This window comes from Sturnira hondurensis, unplaced genomic scaffold (genome assembly GCF_014824575.4).
Source record: "Sturnira hondurensis isolate 20B ecotype Veracruz unplaced genomic scaffold, ASM1482457v3 Scaffold0003693, whole genome shotgun sequence".
Lineage (NCBI taxonomy): Eukaryota > Metazoa > Chordata > Mammalia > Chiroptera > Phyllostomidae > Sturnira > Sturnira hondurensis.
The window spans coordinates 6,718,608-6,744,071 of NW_028076324.1; the positions used below are offsets into that span (position 1 = coordinate 6,718,608).

Genomic DNA, 25,464 nt, shown 5'->3' on the forward strand with positions numbered 1-25,464 from the left:
CATTCACCGGCCGCGGCGGGAAACCGCCCTGCCTGGCTGCCGCGCCGCCGTATTCTCCCTAGTACCGCCGCCGCTCCCGCCCCCGCCCCCAGGCCTCGCGGCACACCCCCCGCGCCGCCCCGGGGTCCGTCGCAGCCAGGATCCTCGCGGGGACCCTAGGGGCTGACAAGGGTAGGTGGGAGGGAGGCGGTGGTCGCAGTTTGCTGATGACCACCCCTAGCGCTCGTGCCTGGGGATGGGAGGGCAGGGGAAGCAGAAACCCCAAACCCCTGCCTCTGTTCACTTGGGGAGGGGCGCCGACCCATGCTCGCTGCCAGCAGCTTTCCCAACTTACAATGATGAATAAACGCATAGTAATAAAAATAACTGCAGCTAAATTTACTATTGATGCTTTCTCGGTGCCAGGCCCTAACGTCCTCCCCCCAACTCTCTCCCGCGCTTATATATGAGAAAGGCGAGGGTTTCCTTCCAGAAATAAGGTCCCTAAACCTGCTCCTCCTGTTGAACGCGCAGTTACTCGGTGTAGCTACCCCAGCAGCCAGGGAGGGGCTGTTCCTCCGTTTTATAGACAGATGTTTATTGAGCACCTACTGGATGCTGGACAATGACCCAGACGCTGGGGACACAGCTGTGACCAAGGATGTAGCACCCACTTTGTGATGCATCCCAGGGGACTGATGCCAGCAGAAAGGTGAATAAGAATTGTGACAGGAAGATGTGGTTGGGGAAGAGGAGGGAGAGCACCCGCGTACTGTCCACACAGATGGAGAAACCAGGGCAGTCAATCCCAGGTCCCACAGCTCCTAAGATTTCGGGGTCCTTCTGGGATCCCACCCCCCTGCCTTGTGATCTGCCAGCGCCAACCTTCCTGCTCCCTCACTCTTTGCCTTCCCTCTCAGCCTCAGTTTCCCCTTCTGCGGCCTAAGGCTGAGCAGTCCCAAGTCCTATCTCAGTTTGTGAGGAGCCAGCAAGATAATGTGGCCAGATGGAGGGAGCCCCTCTAACACACCCACTGGACCTTGGACTGAGGTGGGAGTCCCACGGGCCCGGAGGGGACAGCGAGGCTCAGAGGGGACCATGACTTCAAGAGGCCTGCCCCAGCTACGCTCACCCAGCAAACGCGGAGGCCCCGCCTTGTGCTGGGGCAACTCCAGCATGGCCACACCTCTTGCCCGAGGAGGCAGATTCAGTGAACGCATCACCTCACCGGGGCCTGGGCCAGCCCCCGTGGCTCAGCCTGGCAGAGCCCCATGAAGACGGCCCCAGAGCAAGTCCTCGGGTGATCCCATTGGCCCTGCTGGGCCCGGAGCTGCTGTCGGAAGAGTGATTGTGGCCTTAGCCCTTCAGTGTCCGCAAGACGCTGGGGTCTTCAGTGAAAACTGGCAGGACGGATGAACAGAGCACAGGAAGGATGACTCCTGGAACGGCGCTCTTTCCCACACCGGGGCCTCAGGAGCCTCAGCCACCTTCCTGCATTGCCCCACCAGGGACAGTGGGACGCAGGAAAGGGAAGTTACTGGCTAGAATCTGCAAGGAGGGGCAGTGCTAGGCTGACCTGAGAATTGGGGGTTTCAGTCCCCACTCACCCTTGCCCAGCTGGGGGCAGCGTTTCTCCTCCCACCTGGGTTGGGAGGGGAGGCAGTGAGTTTATTCTGTGCTTGTTCCACCTGCGCTAAGCATTTCGGACACAGATCTGGAACCACTCAATCAGGGTTCCGTACCAACACTTCCTGCTTTGTGACTTCTGGCAAGTGTCCAAATCTCTCTGCCTCGGTAACCTCGGTGGTCCGTGGGCATCACAGCATCAGCGTTACTATTTGCAAAATGCTTAGAACAGGCCCTAAACACATGTGATGTAAGTGTCAGTCACCAGGAAGGCTGCTACGGGTCAGGAAAGAGACTCAGCTAGGGGGAGGCCTTGCCGGGCCTCAGAGTGAATCCCAGCACCTTGAGCCCAGCACAGCCTAGCTCAGCCATAAGCCCCGCCCCCATTCCCCTACCCCCATCACATTTGGGCGGCTGAGGAAACGGAGTACTGAGGGATAGGTCCCAGAAACCTGCCCTGTGGGCTACGGCAGAACCCACCCTGGAAGGGGGCGGAGGCAGGGAGGCCACAGGCTTTGACTACAAACAGGAACCTCTAGGTGTCAACAAAACCTTCTGCCTCCTCTGCAGAGCCCTAGGGCTGAGAGGGATGGCGGCCCCACAGGACTCCCCCAGACCCTGTAGCCTCCCTGGAACCAGAGAAAAGGAGGCTGCAGGCCCCAGCTGGGGAGGGGGCCCAGATGGTACCCATCAGCCCCACCCCCTGAGTCGGGCCACTTCATGCTAGGTGGCCTGGGTCCTCATCTCCCCCCCAAACAAGTCTTCACCCTCTCCCCCACCCCCAGGGACACGCTATACGGAAAGGACAAAGTGGCACATCTCAGAGAAGACATGGGAAGGTGGTGCTTCCCAGGATCCAGGCCTGAGTCATAGGCTGCTCCCTGTGGCACCCGGCAGACAGGCGTGGGGGACACACAGGGAGGCGGCTCAAAGACAAAGAGCCTGAGAGCCCAGGGCCAGGCCTGAGGCGCCAACGTGGGCCCGTGCGGCTCTGGGCTCTGCGCCATCTTCTCCTTTGGGAGAGAGGAGGGAAGGCATGTCTGCACGCTCTCAAGAAGGACCCAGGTCCAACCATGCACTGGAGGGGCATCATCCCCATTTTCTAGATAAACTGAAGCATGGGGGAATAGCCTGATTCTGCACAGTGCGCAGTTCCGGGAAGGGGAAGGACTGGTCCAAAGATGCACAGAAGGATTTGAACCAAAATCTCTACGATCTCCCACCCCAAGGCCCTCCAAGGGTGGGAATGGGGCCGGAAGCATTTGCTAACTGAAAAACTGCAGGTAAAGCAGGCTTGAGACAGTGCAGGAACCCATCTAGAGCCAGGCTCCCAGCTCCTGTCGCCACCGGGAATCCCAGCCCTGGCTTTCCTGGGTCAGGGAGAAGGAAGGGGAGGTAATGAGGTTCAAACCCCAGCTCTGCTTCCTCCCAGTGGTGTGTCCTTGGGAAGCCCCTTGACCCCCTGAGCCTTCATTTCCTCACCTTTAAAGTGGGGAGAATCTGAGCACCCTAAGTTTGTGCAGTTCTTAGCACATGCCTACAGGGAGTGCTAGGTGAGACTTTGAAGGTGGGGTGCTGGGCCCCAGAGGACCCAGGGCTACGAACGAACGAATGAATGAGTGAATGAAGTGCATTTGGACCCCTCTCTCTGGAATCTGACACTTCTTGACACTCCTTGGCCCAGCCCCCATGTTTTCTATCCTGTCTCCACAGCATATTTCCCATTTGCTTAAAAAGTCCCTACCAGTTCTCCCTGTCACCCAGCTTTGCCTCCACTGTGTCCACCCCACCACCCCTGATTTCACCTCCAACCACTGGCCACCCTTCTGCCCCTGAGTGGGCTGTGCCCCACACATGGCAGGGCCTTTGCAAATGTTGCTCCACCACCCAGGACTGTCCTACTCAACCTCCAGATCAAAGTCCCTGCGTCATTCCCACACAGAAGCCTCCAGGGTGTCCTGGGATCTCTAAGCTCCAAGACTCCCTCCTTCTCACAGTCGTCATTAGACACTCTGTGGTGATTTGCCGGTTAAGGTCACTTGACTGTTAATTCCGTGAGGACAGATCTGTCTTGCTCACTGTTGCATCCTCCTTACCCACCAGAGCTTCTGGCAAATAAGAGAAGTTTAACAAAGGCAATTAAAGGATCTCAGGGCACAGGTGGAGGGGGCATATGAATGGAATGAATAATAGATGAATAGGGGGATGGATGAGTGAGTGGATGGGTGGATGGACAGACAGACAAATGGCCAGATGGATGGACTGGTGGCTCAGTCTCCATGTCTTTGAAGAGACATGGCATCAGAATCCCCTTCTGACTTTAGCTTCCGATGGTTTCACCCCTAGTTGGGGTCAGAGCAGAGTGGCTTTTACCCCCCACACCCTTATCGGGTCCCCCAGGCCAACTAACTGCAGGGAGAACACAATCCCTCCTCAGACCAGGGCCCTGGACAGGGACGAGGCCCTGGTGGGGTGTGGGGAGAGCTGGGGACATCTTTGGCAGAGATGCCTTGGTGTTTTGGGGAGGAATCAGAGGACAGTCCTGGGAGAGTGGAGGGTCTTTGGGAGGGAGCCTCGGAGACCACGTGCAGGAAGTTCTGGAGGACAGGCGCTGGGTGCTAGAGGAGGAAGCCAAGTGTCCAGGCAAGTAGGGGCTTTGAGGGCAACGAAGGCATCTCAAGGAAACAGGGAGGAAAGAAGCTGGGATCCCTGAGAGGTCAGGCCATGTTTAGGAGCAAGTTAGGGGCAACTTGAAAAACACAGGAGTTTTTCGTCAGCTATACTGGGATATCTCACAAGAGAGGTTTGTAGCATTTGGAAACTAGGTGTTTCCAAAGAAAACTTAAGGTGTACTTAATAGAGGAGTTAGGGGTATACTTTGTCCCTAAAAACAGGTTCTCTGAGATGTTGGTGGATTCTGGGAGAGCAGACCCCCCTAAAACACTCCCCCCACTACGGGCACACCCACAGGCAGCTCTCTTCTCTCCGTCTCCAGGCACCTGGGCCCCCACCTCTTCCAGCCCCCAGGAGGCCAAATCTGGTGCCGCCTGGCTTTCCACTGTGAAAACTGATTTCAGCCACCCCCCACAACACTGAAGAGGGCCCTTTAATGTGCAGTGGGCTAGTGCTCCTTGTGGTCATTCCCAGATTTAATTACAAACAGATTCCAAATGTCCAGTCCAGATCAGTACTCCCAAGGCTGCCCCCCATTTTCACATCAGCGTGTGTCCTGCCCTGAGGACCCAAAGCACCTCGATTCTCCCTCAAAAACTAGGCACCAATTCTTTTTAGGTGGGAACACGGAGCCCAGCCAGGATAGGACCCCAGCTCCATGCCAGCGACCTGGGAACCTCCCCCTTCCCGAGAGATGAGCTGAAACCCAACCCCACCAGGCCCTCAACAGGGCACCAAGGGCTGCTTTTTGATATATTTTCGTTAAAGGCGAGAGACGGTTCTGTCTTTGGTACGTATAACCTCACTTCAGGCAGAAGGGAGGAGGTGGGGGGCTTTGTGGGAGAGAGGGGTCTTGGGCCCCCATTTCCTGGCATGATTGACCTGGCCCAGCCAAGAGGGGGCTGGAGAAGGGAGATTTGAGGCCCATGTGGAGAAAGGCGAGGCAGCGGCGGTTAGGTCTGACCAGGGTCCTGAGAAAGGCTGTAAGGCCACAACAAGGACGTCTGGGGAGCAGGGACAGGAGCCGGGAGTGAGAACCATCACCTGGAGGAGAAAGCAGAGAAGTCTGGGTCAGCGGAGACAGCAATCAGAGACCTGAGTTCAAATGCCAGGTGCTCCAACTTCAGTGACACTGCAGTGAAGTGGCTCAGCAGGGAGACTCAGGCTCAGGGCCCCGGATTCAAGTCCCGGCTCCCCCAAGTGACCTAGAGTAGTGACTTAACATCTCTATTCTGTCTCTTCTGCAAAATGGGAATGCTGATAACAGTGCCTGTCTCAGAACCTCATGGGAGTCCATGGAGATGTGGGAGAAGGTGAGCACAGTCCTTAGACACAGCTGCATTAGCAACTATTATAAATGCCATTGCGGTTATTTCTCAGGCTACCAACGACTTTAAGGTCAGAAGGAAAGCAGATCATGCCCTGGCACACGCAAACACACAGCCCCAGAGCACTGCAAATCACTTCAGGCATTCCATAGGACCACCCGCAACCCCTGAAACCCTTCCCAGACTGGGAACCCCACCTCTGCCAGCATCCAGGCCCATCTGGTCCCACAGGGGAGGCTGCACTGAGTGGGGGAGAGGCAGGAAGGAGATCATTGTGATGGGGACAGGAGAGAAGCCCAACCAGGCCCAGAAGCTCCTCTCACTAAGCTCTTGGGGAAATCTGACAGTCCCCTTCCCCTGAGGTTCCTCCTTCCCTGAGCCCAGGTCCCAACCCCAGATCCTGGAATCCCATGTCCTCTCCTGCTTGGACCACCCTCCACTTCACCCTGGGGCCCTCCTCTCTCACCAGAGAGGTCCTATACCTGTCCGTCCCTCCCCTACTCAAAACCCTGCTGTGGCTCCCCAGCACCAAAATCAAAAGGCCAAGAGTGCACTTTCTCATCAAAACCCAGCCCCGCTGGACCCAGGCCACGCTGGTCCCTCTTCCAGCATAACCAAATGCTGCCTCCTTCTGGAGATTTCTATCACCAATTAAACAGAGTCACCATAATAACTCAGCCATTCCACTCCTAGGTACAGACTCACCCAAGGGCAATGAAAACACACATCCACACAAAAACCTTTTCACACATGTTCACAGTGGCCAAAAAACGGAAACACTCAAGTGCCCATCAGCAGATGAATGGATAAATACAACGTGGCCCATCCACACGATGGAATATTACTCAGCCATGAATAGGAGTGAGGTGCTGACACTCGACACAACATATATGAACCTGGAAAACATGATGCTCAGTGAGAAGCCAGACACAAAAGGCTGAGTGTGTGATTCCATTTACATGACATGTCCAGAACAGGCAAATCCACAGAGACAGGAAGTGGTTGTCAGGAGCTAGGGAGCAGATGGGGAGTGACTGCTAAGGGGGACAGGGCTTCTTTCAGGGGTGATGGAATGCTCTGGAATTAGACAGGAGGGAAGATACTAAAAACGACTGATGTGTCCACTGCAATGGGTGAATTGTATAGCATGTGAATTCTTTCTTAGTTTTTAAAATGAGAAGTGTGGCAAAAGGCAATTGCCGGAAGTCATCAGGGCCAACTACGCACCTGGCTCAGGGCTCCCGCTTGACCATGCCACGCAAGTGCAGCTCGCTCTCAGCAGCCACAATGGGCTGCCCGTTCTGTAGGTGATAGTCGATCAGGTGGCTGATGCTCTCAAACAGCACGTCCTTCGTCCGCACCTGCGGGTCCAGAGGCCTCAGCATCAGCACCACCTGCAGCTTGTCGGAGAGCAAACTTGGGCCGGTCCCAGACTTGCTGAATTGGGACCTACATTTCTGCAAGCTTCCTGGTGGCTCTGATGCACATCCAAGTGTAAGAATCATTGGATCCAACTTACAGAATTGGCCTCAGAATTCTACAACTAGGTATGGACACAGGCTCCAAACCATGGGGATTCTGGGGCTATACTCCCTAGCAAGTTAAACAAAAGCCATATCTATGTCCTAACCCCTAGAACCCGTGAATGGGAACGTATTTGGAAAAAGCATCTTTGCAGATGTGATTAAGTGAAGGTTCCAGAGATGAGCTTATCCTGGATTAGCCAGGTGTCCCCAAATCCAGTGACTCGTGTCCTTAAAAGAAGTGAACAAGTTGGACACAGAGACACAAGAGGATCTATGAGATGGGGAAAGTGACAGAGAGGTATGACAACAGGCCAGGGAACAGCCCCACCAGCACCTTGCTTTCAGACTGGCCTCCAGAGCTGAGAGAGAATAAATCTCTGTTGTTTTAAGACGCCCATTTTCTGGTCATTTGGTAGGGCAGCCCTAGGAAAGGAATACCCTCCTGGAATATCAGAGACATAGGTCCGAAACTCAGAGTCACCAGATCTCAAAACCATCTGCATCTCAGAATGAGAAAATCTCAGCGTCACTGTGTGCCAGACATAGTGGGTACAGCACAAAGACCCTCTGGCCCCCACGCTGCCAACATTTCATGCATGCTGCTGGGCTCGCTGGGCACATGTTCCCTGGATGGCAGGCTTAAATGCACATTTCTGGGCTCAATCACACAACCACCTTCCACCTGAGCATGCCCTGTACAAAGAGACATGGAGTCCACCGAGGACAGCTATAAGGGCTGGAGGGGTAGGAGCAGCTGGTACACTCGAAGGCTTTTAACACCCCCAAGCACCTTCCCCCCTGAGAAATAACCTGGAAAACCCAAGGCCCTTGGACACTGGAAAATACTTCACAAACCCGAGAACTGCTTGTCAATTGGAAAATATCTGGTCAAGTCTAAAACGCTTTAGGACCCGTCAAAGACCAAATCTCATGGACTCCAAGCACCTGTTAGATGCATCACCATTATTCACGATGGCTGGGGGCGGGGGGGACCCTCCCAACGAAATAATGGTGCTGTTCAAAGATTCGATTGATGGGAGGAAAGCAAAGTGTGTATCAGAGCTGAAGCATTCCATAACTTGCACACCCTAAGACTCTTATCGACTGAAACCTGCGTTGGGAGCCCTAAAATACATGAGAAACGGAAAAAAGCTACATTTACCGAAGACATCACTATTTGTGAGATGCATTAGTGATAATAGAATGTGAAAAAAGTGCATCTTACAATTGTTGGAATATGATACTTTGAAACCCTCAAAGAGCTTGAAATTGGAAAAGGTTTGGTAACCCCATAAAGCCTTATAAGCTGGGAAATACTTTGTAAACCCAGAAATTCTTAAACTGGAAAACAATATGTAATTCTAAAGTACCTGATAAACGGAATAGAATCTGTAAACATAAAGAGCTTTGTAGTCGGGAAAATACTTCACTAAAACTAAAGGGCACTAAGAAGATGGGCACCCTGGGCAGAGCGGGGGTGCCCACCCCACCCCGGTATTACTTCAGGCCCACCCATGGCCGGCTCCCATACCGGGCTCAGCCGAGCCCCCGCTGGCGCCTCCCCACCCCTTCAGCCCTCCCCCTCCCCTCCAGCCACCCAGCCCCCTAGGTCCCGCCCCTGTCCCCGCCCCACGACCACCTTACCACGCCCTCAGGGTCCACAAGCAGCAGGTGCTTGGGCTGCCCGGCGTGCATGCCTGTGAGGACGTACTGCCCGGGGTTGGTGACGCTATCGCGCACGAGGAAGTCCCCGTCGGCTCGCAGCAGTTTCTCCGCCGCCCGACGGCTCATCTGGCCGTGGTACCAAGGCTCCTGCCGCAGCTGCTCCTCTGTGGGGGCGATGGGGGCCCTGCGGGTGGGGGGACTGGGCCACTGGTCCTCCAAAGGAAGGGGGGCCGTCGCGCCCGCTGCCACAGAGCATTCGTGCAGCTTCAGAGCATCCTCGAAGGGTCCTGAAGGGGAGGACGAAATGCGGGAGGCAGGAGGTGGGCAGCTACCTCCTACCGGGAAGGAAGGGGTTGAATAGGAGGAAGGACCCACCCTCGGGTGCCGGGCAACTCTGACTGAGCACCTACCCGATGCCCGACCTGCACTAAACCCAGCGCAGTGGGTCATTGTCTGTGCGCTGTGGCAGGGCCAAGCATGAGCTGGGTGTGCATGCTGTGTGCTTTGTACGTGCTGTGAGCTGAGTATGTTGTGTGTGAGGTATACTCATGTATGCTGGATGTGTGCTGTATATGCACAGTGTGTGCTAACAGGAGCCTGGCAGGCAGCAACTCTGTCCACAGGGGTTCCTGTGGTCACCAGGGGGGTCAGCAGGCCTCACAGGCACTCAAGCCCAGCAACGCCCAGCAGTCCCCCACTGGAGGAAGCCAGTGGGGCTGGCGCTCAGTAAGTACTAGTCCGTCATCACTGCAAGGTTTTACAAATGTTGTAAAGGAAGAAATTTCCAAATGGCTCTGGAGATTCTCGGGGACCTCCAACTAGGGAGGTGTCCTGAGGGAGGGGGACCACCTTGCCTGGCCAGGACGGAGCCAACACTCACACAGGGCTGTGGAAGAGGGCGGAGTTGACATGAGAAAAGAGAAGGCATTTTGGACGCAAACCTCCTCCACCATGCTGAGCCCTCCCTCAGGCCCACAGAGAAGGAAAGAAGGAGCTCTACCATCAGCTAGTTGCTCCGTCAGGACCTGGACTAGGATTCCCTCATCGGACTAGGGGTCCCCCAGGTAGAAGACAGAGCCTCCCCCGTCAGGCTGGGATTCCTTAAGAAGGGCTTTGGGCCTCCTCCCTCAGACCATGGAGTCAAATGAGGGTGGAGTTCAAATTCGCTGCTCAGACCGGGGAGGTCCTGCAGAAGGGAGCGAGGCCTTCCCCTACAGACCGAGGAGCCCCGCGGACAGGAAGGGCCTGAGCCTCCCCCAAGACACTAGCCACTTTTTCAAGGCATGAACTGGGCGCCTCCCATCCGACTGGGGACCCCCCATAGAGAGAAAGCTGGGTTACCCCGAGACTGAGGACTCCCATGGAGGGGAACACTGAGCCTCCCCTATCGGACCAGGGAGTTCCATAGAAAACAGACTTCCCACCCCACCCACATCAACGTGGAAAGTCCCAAGGGGAAGAGTCCCCAGGGAAGGAGGCTGGACCTCCCCTATCAGGACCACAGGTGGCCTCCCCCCTCAGACTGAACTGCCCCCACATACGCATGTCAAACAGGTCCTTCTTGGGGCTGTCCTCGGGCTGCAGAAGCTCCAGTGCGTCCAGACCCTGCGTGTTGACGTACAGGTGGTCCTCATAATCTCGGGGCCCCTGGGCGTCCGCCTGCACGTAGCCATCCCCCGGTGAGGCTGAGGAGGGCAGAAGGGGTAGTGGAGTCAGCTGGGGAGCCAGGGAACACTGAGGCCCTAGGGTGCAGAGAGGGGCAGTGCAGGACCACCCCCCCCCGGAAGCCCCACCCACACCTGTCTCCCTCCAGGAAGGAAGCCTCATGCCCATTTGAGCAGCACCATTGAGAGTGAAAAGCACCAAAAAAGCCCAGCCAATAGTGGTAGGACACCAGAGGTCCATACCTAGGGCAGGGACAGCCACCCACCCAGCCTGTCCCCATCTGCCAGGCAGGAAGGTGACCCAGGGGGCCAGAGCTTTCCAGTTTCAAAAGAAGCCAAAAATGTGGGAAAAAGAAAAAAGAAACTGATGCTGTCACATCTCTTAAGAGCTTGTGAATACAGTCTTGCGGGTGAACGTGAAAGGGTACAGGAAGAGAATCTGTGAAGGGGACCCAGGCACCCAGTGGGGGAGGGCTGGGGCACTCCTGTGGCCCCAGGGCATCCGGCCCTACCTGAGGGGCCCAGCTCCCAAAGCAGTCCTCGGGTGTCTCTCCGAGGAGGAGACGCTCCCTGAAAAAGAGAGTAAGGGTCCCTCCTGAGGTGTGCAAGCCCCTTGCCAGTATTCCTACCCAAACACCTAAATCACTACAGACATAAGTCAGATGGGAGGCCCAGCTCACAACCCCTATGGCTTCCCCCCAGCCCTGGCTCTCTAACTGCCAGGCACCGCCCAGGCCCATCTTCGCACCTACTGCCCATCTCTGCTATAGCTTCATAAGCCGTCTCCTGCACCCAACCCTGTTGTTCCCTCTTTTCCTGCACAGCTCTCCTGGGCAACTCCTGTTCACCCGTCAGCGCCCAGCCCAAACACTGCTTCCTCAGGAAAGCCCTCCTGAATACCGACAAGTGGTCTCCCTCTGTGCACTCTGGTTACCTGCTTTGTCAACCCTTTTCACAGCATAGATGTGATCATTTCCCCAATGTCTGAGGGGAGGAACCACATCTGAAGTGTCTAGAACAGGGTGGAGCAGATCTGTGCAGTTTGGGGAAGGAAGAGTAGGGGGTGTGAGAGACCCTACTCTAGGATCAAGAACAGGAGCAGAAGGAAAAGCTAGGGACACAGCCCAAGGAATCAGCACCTGGGGACAGCTGCTACCATCCTTCCCCTGAAAGTCCCAGGGGCTGACCTGGCTGAGGGCTCCTAGGGCCCCAAGGGCGCAGGGTTGTGTCAAGGTGAGCCTGGAGTCCACCAGCCCGCCCAGGGGCGGCTCCTTCCCTGGGATGCTGTTGTAGTAATTGTGTTCCGTGTCCTCCTCGTCCCCCCACGCCGACTCCTCCAACCCGGTCAGCCTGGTGACAGACAGCAAGTGGAAGCATAGGTGGCGCAAGGCCCCAGGACACAGAGCAGAAGGAACAGGGGCACCCAAGGGACACCAAGGCCTTGGGGCTAGAGCTTCAAAGGGTGGGTGGAAAAAGCTGGGCCCAAGGGGACTCTGACCCCACCTCCTATCGGCTGAGCTTTTGTCCAGGAAATGCTTACTGGGTGCTGTGCTTCTCTTCCCTCAGCTATAAAATGGGACACGGCATAGCTACTACAGGTCCTTCAGGGAAGCTGGTCCCCACTCCTTTCCACCTGCTTCTGGCCTGGCCAGGCAGCCAGAACACCCCCGACTTGCACCCAGGACCAAGATGCCTGCCATGTCTTCAGGTGGAACACCTTCTGCATTTAAAATGCCCTTGCACCCTGGCTGGTGTGGCTCAGTGGACTGAGTGCTGGCCTGTGAACCAGAAGGTCTCCAGTTCGATTCCCAGCCAGGGCACATGCCTAGCGTGTGGGTCAGGTCCCCAACTGGGGGTGTGCAAGAGGCAACCTATAGATGTAGCTCTTGCATATTAATGTTCCTCTCCCTCTCTTTAAAAATAAATAAAAATCTAAAAAAGAAATGCCCTTGCCGTTTGCCCTGTGGTCGAACCTGTAGAAATTCATCCCACAGGTGATCATTCAGGTGAGCATGGTACCTAAGAACAAAATGGTGTAGGCCACTACCTGCCCTTCAGTCGGGGACGAACCTCAGATTCCATTTCGGCAGCAGAGCAGGACCTTGCGGCCCGTGGAGGCAGGGGGAGCTCCAGGTGCCCAGCAGTAGCAAGTGAAACCCACCAGGTGCAGGTGACATGCAAACTCGTGAGAAAGGCAACAAAGGCCACCTCACCCTGGGGAAGGGCCTCCTGCTGCACCACGAATTTCCTCTTCCTTATCATTCACTTACTAATGTCTAACAATTAACTTAAGTGGCTGAGATGAGGGGTCAGCCCAGGAACCACACAACTTTTAAATGGTTAAGAAAACATCCAAAGAACATTTGGCAATGTGGGGAAAGTTAATGCAATGCAGATTTCGGTGTCTCTAAATACAGCTTTGCTGGCACCAGGGCCGCCCACAGCTTCAGCACCCTCCGCAGCTGCTTCCACAGATGACAGCCATGACAGGCAGTCTGGCCACAACGCCGCAATACACTGAGCGTGTGGCTCTGTGCAGTGGCGTTGACCGCACTATGATGGTGATGGCAGTGTTGACTGGCACCCGGATCCTCACCTCGACCCAGCGAGTCTCGGCTGTTGTTATCGGGGTTTCATGGCCCAGGGAGTGGGGATCCTGGCAGCTGTGATGAGCTAGCTCACGGGGAGCACAGGGGTGGGGGCAGAGTGGAGCCGAGCCCAGGAGGAGCAGGTGAGAGCTGGTACCTTTCAGGGGGGACCACAACCTTGGGGGGGCTGTGCAGGTACTGTTTGAAGCGCAGCTCAAAGGCTTGGCCCACGGTGCTGATGACGCTCTGGGCGAGGCCCTCGCAGCACTCCAGGATGTGGCAGGCTGGGGGGTCATTTGGTGACACAGCATCAGTGTGGCCTGGCAACGGCACACTCTACACAGGGCCCCCCTACCCCACCCACTGGGCCTCACCTCTCTGGTTGATGGGGTCCTTGGCAACATAGGCCACATAATCTGTCATGTCCTGGGAAGAGAGGGGATAGGTGGAAGGGGCCAGTTGGACCTGCCTGGACCCACTGGCCTGGATTCCCCACTGCCCACCTCCAGAAAGGCAGGCAACAGAGGAAGCCAAGCCCACCCACTCAGTCCCTTACCGTGTCACCGCCCGAGGCAAAGGAGATGGACTGCATGTGGTGGTTGGCGATGACCTGTTGGAGAGACACACCAGGTCACAGGGGTCCTGGGGTCGGGGACCCTAGGCTCAGGCAGGCACTAGGCCAGGGCCACAAGGAGGGGACTGGTGGGGTGGGGAAGCAGGGATGCACAGACACACAGACACACACAGACACAGACACACACTGGATGCCAGGAGCACCCCCAGGGACAGCTGTGGGTGCTGTGAGGGCAGCGGCCACTTCCCTCCTTGGCTCCAGGGTGGGGCCTCAGTTCGGCTCCAAGAGAACACAATCCATGAAGCTCTGCACCCCCATCCCTCCAGGCTTCACCTCATGTGAGCCCACAGAGCCTACCCTTTGGGGGCTGAGGACAGGCCACTCTGTCATGCGGCCCTCACCTGGCGCGTGGCAGGCACAGAGAGGTTGAGGCCATCGGTAGAGATGCTGACAGCAATGCTCATGCCGGCAAAGCGCAGGTTGCTCTTGCCCAGGATGGAGGCCAGCGCCTTGTTGGGGGCCTGAAGGGCAAAGGGCCACAGGGTGAGGGGCCTGAGGGGGCAGAGGGCTATAGGGTGGGGTCTTGGAGGGCTAGCAAAGGGTGGGGCCCTGGTGGGGGTGGGACTGCAGAGAGGCTCCAGCTGGGCAGGGTCCGAGGGGGGCCAAGACGTCCCCAGCAGCCCCACTCAAGGACCACAAGCCCCTCACCAACCTTCTTCTTCCAGGAGCCCCGGACTCCGGGCACAGCCTCGTGGAGCCGGTTGATGGCCTCCCTGTGGGGGGATTGGGAGGGGGCTTAGAGAGCTTAGAGAGGAGAGGTCTGGGGATGGGGGGGAGCTCAGGAAGGGTGGGGAGAGAGGGCAATGAGCTGAGAAAGGGATGCAGTGAACCCTGAGATGGGGAGAGGCTCAGAGGAGGGGGGATGAGAGGGGGAAGGGTTCTGGGGGAACTGGGGAGAAGAGGAGGAGACAGGGGCCCAGAAGAGGGTGCTCCCAGCCATCTGGCAGATACCCCCATCACCTGTCTCCCTCTGTGGGTTCAGATTCGGTGAGGCCAACACAGCCCCTAAACTTAGATCCAACTTCTGGGTGGCCACAGGCAATGAGAAGACCTCTGCTCAAGGCAGAGCCAATGAGACCAGCTTCCCGGACCCCCTTGTCCAGTCTCACCTTCCACACCTGGTCTGGGAGGCTCACCTGGTGACCTGGGTACGAGTATTGAAGTCCAGGGAGCGCATGGAGCGTAGGACCTCGATGCAGCCCATGTACTGCGGGAAGAGAGGAGGGGCAAATGGGTGAGGCCCCCAGACCCAGCAGAGAAGCCCAGCTGGAACTGGCAGGTGAGCTCTCCACCCTTCTCTCCTGCACCCACTGGGTTCAAGTCCTTCCCTCTGTACTTGGCAATGTCCACCCAGCAAACTGGGGGTCTTTGCACCTGGGGTCCCCCTGACTATCTTTGAACTGATTCCTCCTCATCTTCAGACCCAGCGTCACCTCCCCAGAGCTGGCTTCCCTGACTCTACATAAGCAGTTCCACAGAAGCCCATTGATTCCCCCAGGCTCACTTAACTATCTGCTCATTCTCTTTTTCTGCTCCACTGAGACGCAAGTCCCGGAGAACCAGGATGGCGGTCATCCTGCCCACTTCTGCATCCCAGAGCCCAGCCCAGGGCCTACAAACAGGTAGGACAGAGACCCCCTGGCCTGTGAAGCCCAAATGCTGACTATCTGTGATCCTTTACAGGAAAAGCATGTGGACTCCTGCCTAGACCACCATTTCCATGGAAAAGTAATTCAGAATCTCCGAGGGACAATGCCGAGCATCAGAGGAGGTGGCAACAGCCAGCAGAGTTCCTGGGCAGCTTCTGCAGCTGCCAGTGGCAGGGGCACGAGGGCCACACGATGGCCAGAACCACCCTTCCAAATTCCAGGCTGTCGTGAAGTGAATGGTATGACTGGAGAGCCACATGGCGGCATCTGTCACGTGGCCCCACCAGCACAAAATGTCCAGAACAGGCCGATCCACAAAGACAAGAGTGGGTTTGCAGGTGCCAGGGGCTGGGAGTGGGGGAGAATGGGGATGACTGCTCATGGGGACAGGGCTTCCCGTCAGGGGGATGGAGCATCCTGGGACTGGATAGTGGTGATGGCTGCACACCCTGGTGAATGTACTAAATGCCACTGGATGGTTCACTTTAGGATGATTGATGATTAAATTTGCTGTGTGAATTTTACCGCAATTTTTAAGGTGAACTATGGTGACGGAAGCTGGGATACTGGGAGTGCTGTGGGGGTGCCGACCAGGAGGGCACCAGGCACCTCAGGCCTGTTTCCACACTGCACTGTGTGTGTGTTGTCCCTCGGGTTTACAGTCTGACCGAGAAAAACAGTCCGCCCACAGATGCATATGAATTACAAAGGAAACAAATGGTGACTTTACCAGGGAGAAACGTCGCTTTAACCAATGCGTTACTTTCCTGGGGCAGCTGCAACAACACACTATAAACTGGGCAGCTTAGAACAACAGGGATGTCGTCTCTCTAGTTCTGGAGGCCAGACGTCCAAAGTCGAGGTGGTCTCCAGGCCGCACCCCAACTGAAGGCTTCGTGGAGGGCCACTCCTTGTCTCATCCAGCTCCCGGTGGTGGTGGCTGCAAGCCACATCAGTCCAGCGCATCAGTCCAGCGTCTGCCTCCATCTTCACACGGCCTTCTCCCTAAATGTCTGTGTCCAGATGTCCCTCTTCTTATAAGCACAACTGTCATTGAATTAGCCCCCCCCCCCCCCCGCTCCAGGATGACCTCATTTTAACTTGACTACATCTACAGAGACCCTGTTTCCAAAGAAGGCTTCATTCGCAGGTTCAACAGACATGAATCTGAGGGGAAGTATTCGACACAGTTCCGGGGGAGGGACTGTGATAAAGCAGCAAAGGCACAACTAATCGCAAACACATCAACTTCCAGGGTGCTGGTAACCAAGAGGCCAGCACAGATGTGAATTCCGCCAGATGGTCAATGACACTCTGGGATACCTGGTAATTTTTGTACGTGAAAGAGCGGACTATGGGTGTGCAAGACAGCCAGCTCGAGAGATCGTGCGCACACTTCTAACAGCGAAGGTCATACGCTGGCAACCTCCTAGTGGTTCACAAAACTCCGCACAGGGCTAAATTGCCTCCAGACATTTTAACAGTCATGGTTGCAGGCGCACAGGCGATCCATTCATCCGGCTTTTCCGTATGTTTGAAAGGTTTATAATAAAAAAAAACTAGGATAAAGACCCATCCTTTTACACAATGTTCGAGGTCTCCAGTCTCACTCGAATCCTGAGGTCCGGCTGGGCGCCGCCCGTTTGCAGATACCTTTTCTCGGGAGCCCCCGCCCCCACCTCGTGCCAAAATCTCGGCAGATTCCGATTCTGTCTTCTACGAAGGAGCTTTTAATGGGGGTCTGGGTAGCAGAGTGGAGGCTGCACAGAGGACACCCTCGTTCCCACTATCTAAACTCTCCTGAGCTACCGGGATGGGGAGGGGAATGCTTATCCTGCGCATGCGTGTCCCCCACCCACCTGCAGCCCTCTCCCCGCCTCTAGTCACATGATGCCTTGGGAACCCAGACCCCAGTGCTTCCCGGCTGGGGGCGCCCAGCGGAGCTTTGGTTGGAAGTGGGGGTCCAGAGTGGTGGGGAGATATGGAAGGATGGAGAGAAGATACCTGGTTCTCAGGGTCCGGGGCTCAGAGAAGTGAGGGAAGGGAGCCCCAGTCCCCAGGTTGGAGGGTCCGAGAATGGCATCCCAGCGGTCCTGGCCAGCGCACTCACCCGAACGATGTAGGAGACCCCCGGCCCCAGGACCCTGGCATCTGGGTGTAGCCAGCCGTGCGCCGGCTTGTGGATGAAGCTGCCTTTGCGGATCCACTCGTCGGCGACGGAGTCTGGGGGCCCGGCAGCCCCCCGCGTGCCCCGAGATCCCCGCGTCCCAGCAGTTCGGCAGCGGCTGAGAGCCGGCAGGGGGCAGGGCGCGGCGCAGCGCGGCTCGCAGGCACCCAGGACCGCGGCCGCCAGAGCAGGGACACTAGCCGGGCCGGCCTGCTCCGGCTGGGGATCGGCGCCTCCCGCGGCCCCCGCGCCCCCCGCCGCCCGCGACGCAGCCGGGCCGCGGCCCAGGAAGCCGGCGGGAGCCGCAAACTTCCATTGAGGCATGCGCGGCAGCAGCGCGCAGAAGGTGGTGGGAGCCTCGGGCTCCGGGGGCGCAGGAGGTGCGGGGGGCGCGCGCCCGCCCGGACCCTGCGTCATGGCCGCGGCCGCCGGACAGAGCCCGACCGGGCGCTGAGCCTGGCGCGGAGGAGGCCCTCTGTCTCCTTCTCGTTCCCTCCCCGCCCCCGGCCCGGTGATGTCATCCGCCCTGCCCAGCGCGCAGCCGCGGGGGGCTGCGCCCCTGGGACCCCGGCCCTCGGCATCCCGGCGCCTGGCTGGGTGGCTGGGGAAACTGAGGCCTGCCGAGGGCACGGAGCTGACTCGGATCGGGCAGCCCGGGAGCGAGGTGTTTCCCACCCAACACCTGGACACGGATCCCCTACTTGGCCCCCCATCCGTCGACCAAGTTCCTAGAATGACAGAGGTGGGAGAGGCTTAGAAATGACTTCCCTTCCTTCCTCTCTGACTGATGGAGAAACTGAGGCCTGGAGAGGAGCGGAGGCCCGGGCAGGGAAGAGAGCCTTAACCCCAAGATCAGCCCCCTCCATTCCCATTGTTCCAGCCGGAAGATACTTGAAAAGTCAGGCCTCGATGGGGAAACTGAGACCAGAGAGGGGAAGGGGTGTGAAGGCACACTGAGGAGACTTGGACCCAGGAGTGCCAGGTTGGGCTGGCTGGGTCTGGGAGGTGGGGAGCCTCGGAGCGAAGCCTAGTTCCTGCTCTGCTGCCTTTCCCTGGGCCTCAGTATCCCAGGCTGTAAGCCAAGGACATGGGCTAGGTCATGGGCTCCTCCATTTCAGGGGAGCCCTGCCCAGCAGCAACCCCATTGAGTCCTTGGGCCTCAGCCTCCCAGGCCTGACGGCCCCTCCGGTCCCAACGTCTTCGTCCACACCCAAGCTTCAAGGCTTGATTCCTTCTCTACCTGGGAGCTGGGTGTCACCCGTCACTCCAAGACCCAGCTTCCTAGTCTGTCTCGACTGATCATCCTCCAGCTCCGGCCCCACCCCAGGCAGGGCTGACTGCTGGAAAACAAAAGGAGGGGTCCAGGGCGCGCAGGCAGGTGAGGAAAGAGGGGCGAGGCCCTTGGAGCGGATCAATAAATCAGAGAGATGAGATCACAGCCCGGCCGGCTGCCGCAAGCCAGCCGGGAGGAGGTGGCAATGGGCTACACGGGGGGGGGGGGGGGTGCCGGGCCGGGCTGCGATTGGACTACAACCAGGAGTGGCGGGGGAGGGAGGGAGTCGACGTTGCTGCTAGAGGCTGTGGGTGCCACGCTGTAGTCGCTATTGTTCCTCCGGGCCGGAGTCTGGGGTGTGTGAGTGCAGAGGGTCGGCCTTTGGGTCTGTGCTGGGGGGAGGCATGTCCAGGTGGGAACCCGATCTGTACTGTGTGTGCTGTGTATCTTTTGTGATTTACATATATGTGGTCTGTATGAGGATTGGGTTTGTGTGTGTATTCACATTTGTGTTCACACAGATGTGAACATGTGTGTGCATGTGAGGAGGGGTTCTGGTTTTCCCAGTATATGATTAGAGGGTCCATGTGCATTTCAAGGTGGGTGTGTAGGGGCCTGGTGTGTATTCATGCATGTGTGTAGGAGCCAGGTATGTGTCCATGCATGTGTGTAGGGGCCTGGTCTATTTCCAGGTGTGTGTAGGTGCCTGGTGTGTGTCCATGCATGTGTGTAGGGGCCAGGTGCGTCTGTGTAGGTGTGTAGGTGCCTGGTGTGTGTCTGTGTAGGTGCCTGGTGTGTGTCCATGCATGTGTGTAAGGGCCTGGTGTGTGTTCGTGCATGTGTGTAGAGGTCTCGACGTCTGTCCAAGGCGGGGGTGTGACTTTGGCATGCCCCAGCTGGGGAAAGGACAGTTAGGAAAGAGTTAACGCCCCCCAGGCCCTGTGTGCTGCCCCCGCGGCCACCTCTTCCAGGGAAATGAGTAATGGCCATCTCTCCCTCCCGAGTTCCTGAGTTAGGGTCTTTCCGCGTTGCAGTTTTTAAGGCCTGGGCTTAGGTGTCATCATACACAGGGCTTGGTCACATGACACCATCCCTAGGAAAGAATGGCAGGAGCAGAGCCCAGAGTCCAGAATTCAGATCCTGGCATTAGGCAACACTAGGGCTTATAGCTCGCCCTCAGACCAGCGGCCGGTCTCTGCAGCCCACCTTCTTTCAGCAAGCATTACCTACCTTCTGACTTGCTGTGAAGCTTAAATGGTCTTTATCAAAATCTGATGAATATTAGAATATATCAAACTCCTATACATCCTTCAAAACCTCACATCAATGTCCCCTCTTCCAAGAAGCCTACCTGACTGCCCTACTCAAAGCTCTGGCTCCACCTCTGCCTTCCCCCAGCTCTGGATGCCTCCTCTGATCCCATCCAGACCCCAGGCAGCTACTGATCAGGAGGCTGGCTGTTGAGAGCAGTGTTTTTGATCTCCGGTGATGTAAACAGACCTGGATTAAATGAGTACCATGTGTGCTGCTGACAGCTCCTGGTGCCACAGAGATTTATTGGCAAGCAGCTAGTGCGTGGGGTGGGGAGAGGAGGGCATCAAGGCTGCTTCCAGCCTGGTTTTGGGCTGGGACCAGGTCAGGAAGCTGTGCTTCCATGAAAAACAGGTTAGAGCCCAAGTTTGGCAGAAACCTGAGCTGTTCTGGGGACCCAGGCCCTAGCAGGGCGGACTCTGAGTTCTAGGACACAGGAAGCTCCATCTCCGGCCAGCCACTGGGGAGAGCCAGGGGTGTCCCTTTCTCCACCTGGCCTCACTTAGCCTGGCATGACCAGGAGAGAAGAAACTGGGGCGCTGGAAGGAGGCTCACCCTGCACAGGGCCATGGGGTCACAGCCCCCAGGGACTGGAGGAAGCAGGTGGCCTAGAAGGACCTCAGACAGTTCAGCTTCTCTGAGGTGTCCCACCCCCGTGAAAGCCTGGCCCAGGTGGGGCCTGCCCACACTGTACTTCAGGGTGCAGGAAACCTGAGGCTCAACCCAGGTGCTGGCCTGCATCCTGTCCCACAAAGGTGTCAGGGTGTTGTGTCTGGAGCCATGGTGGAGGCCCGTTTGGAGTGTCGGATGCCCATGGTGAACGCCGGGGCCCTGGCTTTGGTAATGGTGACCTGCTCGGGACTGTGGGTGCCAGGGCCAGGCGTCTCATCTGGGGGGCGTGGGGCACGGGGCCGCCCCAGCATGGTGAAGGCGGGCCGGCGCTGACGGTAGGTGTTGGGATCTGGGCTCTCATATTGGCCCGGGCCAGGGATCTCAGCGGGGTCTTGTGCAGGGCGGGCGGGGGGTGTGCGGCCCACCACTGTGTAGCTGGGGCTACTTGGCTTGATGAAGATCTGGGCGCCCCAGAGAGAGGGCAAGGTGTAGGCATTGGGGGCGGGGGCTGAGGTGTCCAGAGGCTGTGGACGCAGGCGGGAGCCCAGGGTGAAAGCCGGAGGGGTCCGCTGGCGCACAGGGGCCACCTTCTCTGGGCTGTAGGCCCCAGGGCCGGGTGTCACCTCCAGACCTGTGAAAATGGGGCAGGAAGGCTGTCGGTGAACAGAGCGTTCGCCTGATCCAGGACATCACACGGCTCCCCACTGCCCACATTCGTCCTGGAGTTCACAGCACTTCTGAGGAAGCCCCGAGTTAGTTTTCCCCCTTCCCTACCCTGCCACACAGGCTATTCTCTTTCAAGTCTCCAAGTCTTTGCCCAAGCTCAACCCTCTGCCAGGCAAGCCTCCTGTTTCCCATCCCCACCTCCCCGGAGCTGCTTGTCACCCTCCCGGAGAGCCCCAGGGACCCTCCTCCCTGTTGCCTCCCCCACAGTCCTTCTAGGACAAGTCCTCTCTCTGGACACAGCCACACGGAAGTGGGATGGTCCCCGCCTGGGTCTAACTCCACCATTCTGCGGCCTCATATAAAGCAAGGACATATCAAATCTACTGTGACTCCCATCTGCTGGTCTATACATGTTTGGGAAGATGAGTGAGTAGAGCATGGGTGGTGAGTGGTGGGTAAGAAGTGAATGAGGAGATGAACAGCTCCATGAGTATGTAGGTAGACAGATTGATAGATGGATCCTGGGTGGATGGATGGATGGATGGATGAATCAGTGGGTGAATAAGTGGAGTAGAGATAGATAGATAGAGAGGTGATAGATGAAAAGATGAATGGTGGTTGGATGGGAGACTGGAGTCAGATGATTAAATCAGGCACTTTAGGTGAAAGTAAGTTGTTCACAGCCTGTGAAGGGGATTTCCACATTTGCTACAGTCCCCACTACTCCCTATTGTCTCCTAATGCTGAGGATGAGCCCCAGCTGTCCTCGAGGCACTGTGTATGCACAGGGTCACCATCACCTTGGCCCACTTCATTCATTCAGGTTTTCTTAGGGCCCCCAGCCCCTCTTCGGAGGTCTCATATTTTGTCATTCCAATGACACCGGCATTCTAAGAACTTGGGGATAGGATCAGAAGGAGAGGACAGAGGCAGGAGAGTCACTGAGACCCTGAAGGGACAGGGTCCTCATGGAGTAGCAGTCACATACTCACCTCGAGACTTGCCCCGGCCCTGTATGGAGTAGGCAGGGGTGCAGCTTCTACCAAACCGGGTGACTTTGGGGTCCAGGAAGTAGACTGGCCCAGGGCTGGTGTCCTGTGGAGATGCTGGGAAGAGGGACCCAGGGTCCTGAGTGTACCTCTGATGGCCCCACCGCCCCCACTCAGTGCTGCTGGTTAGCTCCAAGTCTTTCCGGCCTCCAGGCAGCCCCTGGCCCCATCCGGGAGAGTAGGGGCCGCCTCAGCTTGCAGAGGTCTGATGACCCTGACCCGGGACCTGGATCTCTGACTTTGTTGTGATAAGTGTTTATGTGCCCCCTCCCCATGGAAGCTGTGCCACCCCTCAGCCTCACCTCTGCCTCGAGCTGGGGGATCAGCTGTAGAGAAACCAGCTCGTGCATTGGTTAGAATTGCACAGAAAGTGAGAGTGACTAGGCTCTGACTGAGAGTCTGCACAGGGCCCTTTAGTGCCTGGGCTTGTTGGCATGGGGACACTTAAGGGGAGGGGCTTTAAGTCACATTGAAATCCCAGCAGGGCCTCTATGCGCATGTCCTTGGACCTGTCAACACCTCCTTTTCTTCAGTAGTAGGATGCGAAGCTTGAAAAATAAGGCCATCCATGGAAGGGGTAGTCCCATGCCTGACACTTAGTAATTGGGATCAATGACTATGAAGGCCATTACTACTAGTTATAGGCACATTCAGGTACAAATGTATAGTAGGTTTGATCAATACTCATTGGTTGACATATGAACATGTATATGTACACACATGACACCAGCACACACCTGAAGCATGTTCCTGATAAATGAGCACATCCCAACTCAGCCCATTTCCCACCTCCAGGCCTTTGTCTATGCTGCAGGCTCTCCTGGAGCCCCTTCTTCTCTTGGGGGGCCCAGTGAACTCCTACTCATCCTACAAAGCCCAGATCCCATGCTCTACCACCAAGAAGTCCCTGAGCATTCAGAAAAGTCTACACCAACCATGTCCACCCTGATTGCTGATTCCCCATGTATGTCCTGTGGCTAGAATTAGACTTGGGAACCCAGGTTGCTCTGAGCCATCAGCTAAGTCCCTAACCTTCCTGGTGACAGATGTGACACTGATTCCCTTACTTGTCTTCTGGGGCCTCTGGACACTCCCTGAGTTCTCTTTCAGTTGGCTTGGGGTTTTTGCTGCTTCTGAAAGCACCTCTGCCAGCCACTCCCTCCCAACCTCTATCCACGAGAATCGAACTCCACACACGGGCCCCTTCTGGTCCCTGCTCTGGCCTCATTGGGGCTGCAGAGCAGCTCCGGAAAATGGGTGGAAGGAGCACATGGGCACTGATATGAGAAGTGCAGGCTTGCGGATGAATGGTGATAACTCCACAGATAGCCACGGAGAGCTGACCATGGCCAGGGGTCACCGGCATCCCTGCGCCCAGTACTCCTTCACCCACATTCTGGCCAGGAGAAAAGCAGACATCACAGAGGTCAGGTCACCCACTGACCAGGAGAGGCCCACAGACTGCAGTCTCCACCCCTGACTGCCTAAACAACAAAGAATTTTCATTCTACCCTCACCACATGCTGTGCGGTAAGCAAGGCCTGGGGAGCCCCCTGGCTTGTTCATGGAGAAACTGAGGCTGGCACTCACTCTCCAAGCCCCGTTTTCTGAGCACTGACAAGATACCCAGCACTGCAGCTACTTTTAAGGCATTTAACTCTCACTTAACCCTGACAGCTGAGCAAGGAGTGTATTGCCATTGTTCACAGAGGAGGAAACAGGCACAGAGCGGTCAAGGGGCAAGAAATGTGCAAAGTGCAGGAGGCAAATGCAGGTCCTAACCCCACACTACTCCTTCCACTCTCCCTTGATAAGGAAGCAGAGGACCAGAGAGGCACAGTGGCTTCCTGAGGTCACAGAGCAAGCCAGGGATCGAGTGACCCAGCCGGATTCTTGCCTCACTCAGTGGAGCCTGGATCTATCAAGTGAGAAAATGCTCCCTGGGTGGAGGTTGGAGGTTTAGGAGGCCTCCCAGAACCCCCTTCCCTGCCCCTGCCTCCCTACCCCGACCAGCCTTACCCTCACTGGGTCTCCGGAGCAACGAATAGGCCGGACCGGCCGCCCTGGTGCGGTCATGGTCGATGTAGCCCACAGTGGACGGCAGGGCGTACAAGCCCGGCCCAGAGCCTGCAACCAAAGCCCTCCGGTCACAACCTGGGCCTGTGAGGGGAGCTCAGGGCCCAGCCCCTGAGCCCCCACCATGGCCACCAGCCATCCTCCATGGCAGGGCTGGGGGGAGCAGGAGCTGCCTGCTGCAGACAAGCATTGTGTGTCGGACATGAATCACAGCGGGAGGGGCTGCGGGGCAGCATCCTCCTCCCGCCTTGAGGCACATGGGATGGGATGACTGAGGCCCAGACACAGACAGACACTGCCACAGGTGGGGAAACTGAGGCCCAGTTATAGAAACACACTGTCACAGGTGGGGAAACTGAGGCCCAGACACCAAGATAGTATCACAGCTGCAATGTTTGGCGGCCTCTATAGGAATGGCAGTGCCACAAGAGCCAGGAAATACTGCCATGGGGCCCAACTCCAGGTGTCTTGTTACAGACAGGGAAACTGAGGCACGGGCCAAGACCATAACCAGGATCCCACAGTGAATGTCACAGTTGGGATAGTCGGCTCACTGCCTGATACACCATAAACTCTTCCCCCTGGTTCGCTTGGCCATCCACCCGCCACAGGCCCTTAGCTGCTTGGTTCTTGGCTGTGTACTCAGCCCCCAGAAGGGCACATGGCCCATAAAATGCTCAGTTCTCATTGGGTGGAGGCATATTCAGGGGCCACAGAAACACTGGGATCACCCTGTCCTACTGGGCAGAACACTGAAGGGCAGACACTCTCCAGAGAGGCTGCTGCCTTCCCACTGGGCTCCCAGAAAGGGCCCCACTACCGAGACCCCCCTCCTCCATGGTCTGATGTACCGTTCTCCAAGGTGGCCATCCTGCAGGTCTTCCTCAGGCCTGTCTCTGGGATCTGGCACTCTGTGGCCCGCCGGCCCAGGGGCGCGGTGGTCAACCGGGGAGCAGGGTCGCAGCTGAGGGTCCCCAT

General features: G+C 57.1%; 2 protein-coding genes across 2 annotated transcripts; both read right to left on the reverse strand.

The window, feature by feature from the left end:
- Positions 1-5,123: 5,123 nt before the first annotated feature.
- SHC2 (SHC adaptor protein 2) lies at positions 5,124-17,954 on the reverse strand. Its single transcript, XM_037042267.1, has 13 exons — positions 17,443-17,954; positions 14,820-14,890; positions 14,336-14,396; positions 14,025-14,144; positions 13,606-13,659; positions 13,424-13,475; positions 13,207-13,333; positions 11,649-11,811; positions 10,974-11,031; positions 10,339-10,482; positions 8,777-9,084; positions 6,834-6,967; positions 5,124-5,322 (listed from the first exon to the last, which is right to left on the reverse strand). The coding sequence occupies exons 1-12, from the start codon at positions 17,914-17,916 to the stop codon at positions 6,839-6,841; spliced, it is 1,761 nt and encodes a 586-aa protein (XP_036898162.1). The 5' UTR covers positions 17,917-17,954; the 3' UTR covers positions 5,124-5,322; positions 6,834-6,838.
- A 2,836-nt stretch (positions 17,955-20,790) lies between these two features.
- CIMAP1D (CIMAP1 family member D) lies at positions 20,791-25,464 on the reverse strand. Its single transcript, XM_037042735.1, has 4 exons — positions 25,338-25,464; positions 24,430-24,537; positions 22,354-22,467; positions 20,791-21,326 (listed from the first exon to the last, which is right to left on the reverse strand). Exons 1-4 carry the CDS (start codon positions 25,462-25,464, stop codon positions 20,842-20,844), a joined length of 834 nt encoding a protein of 277 aa, XP_036898630.1. The 3' UTR covers positions 20,791-20,841.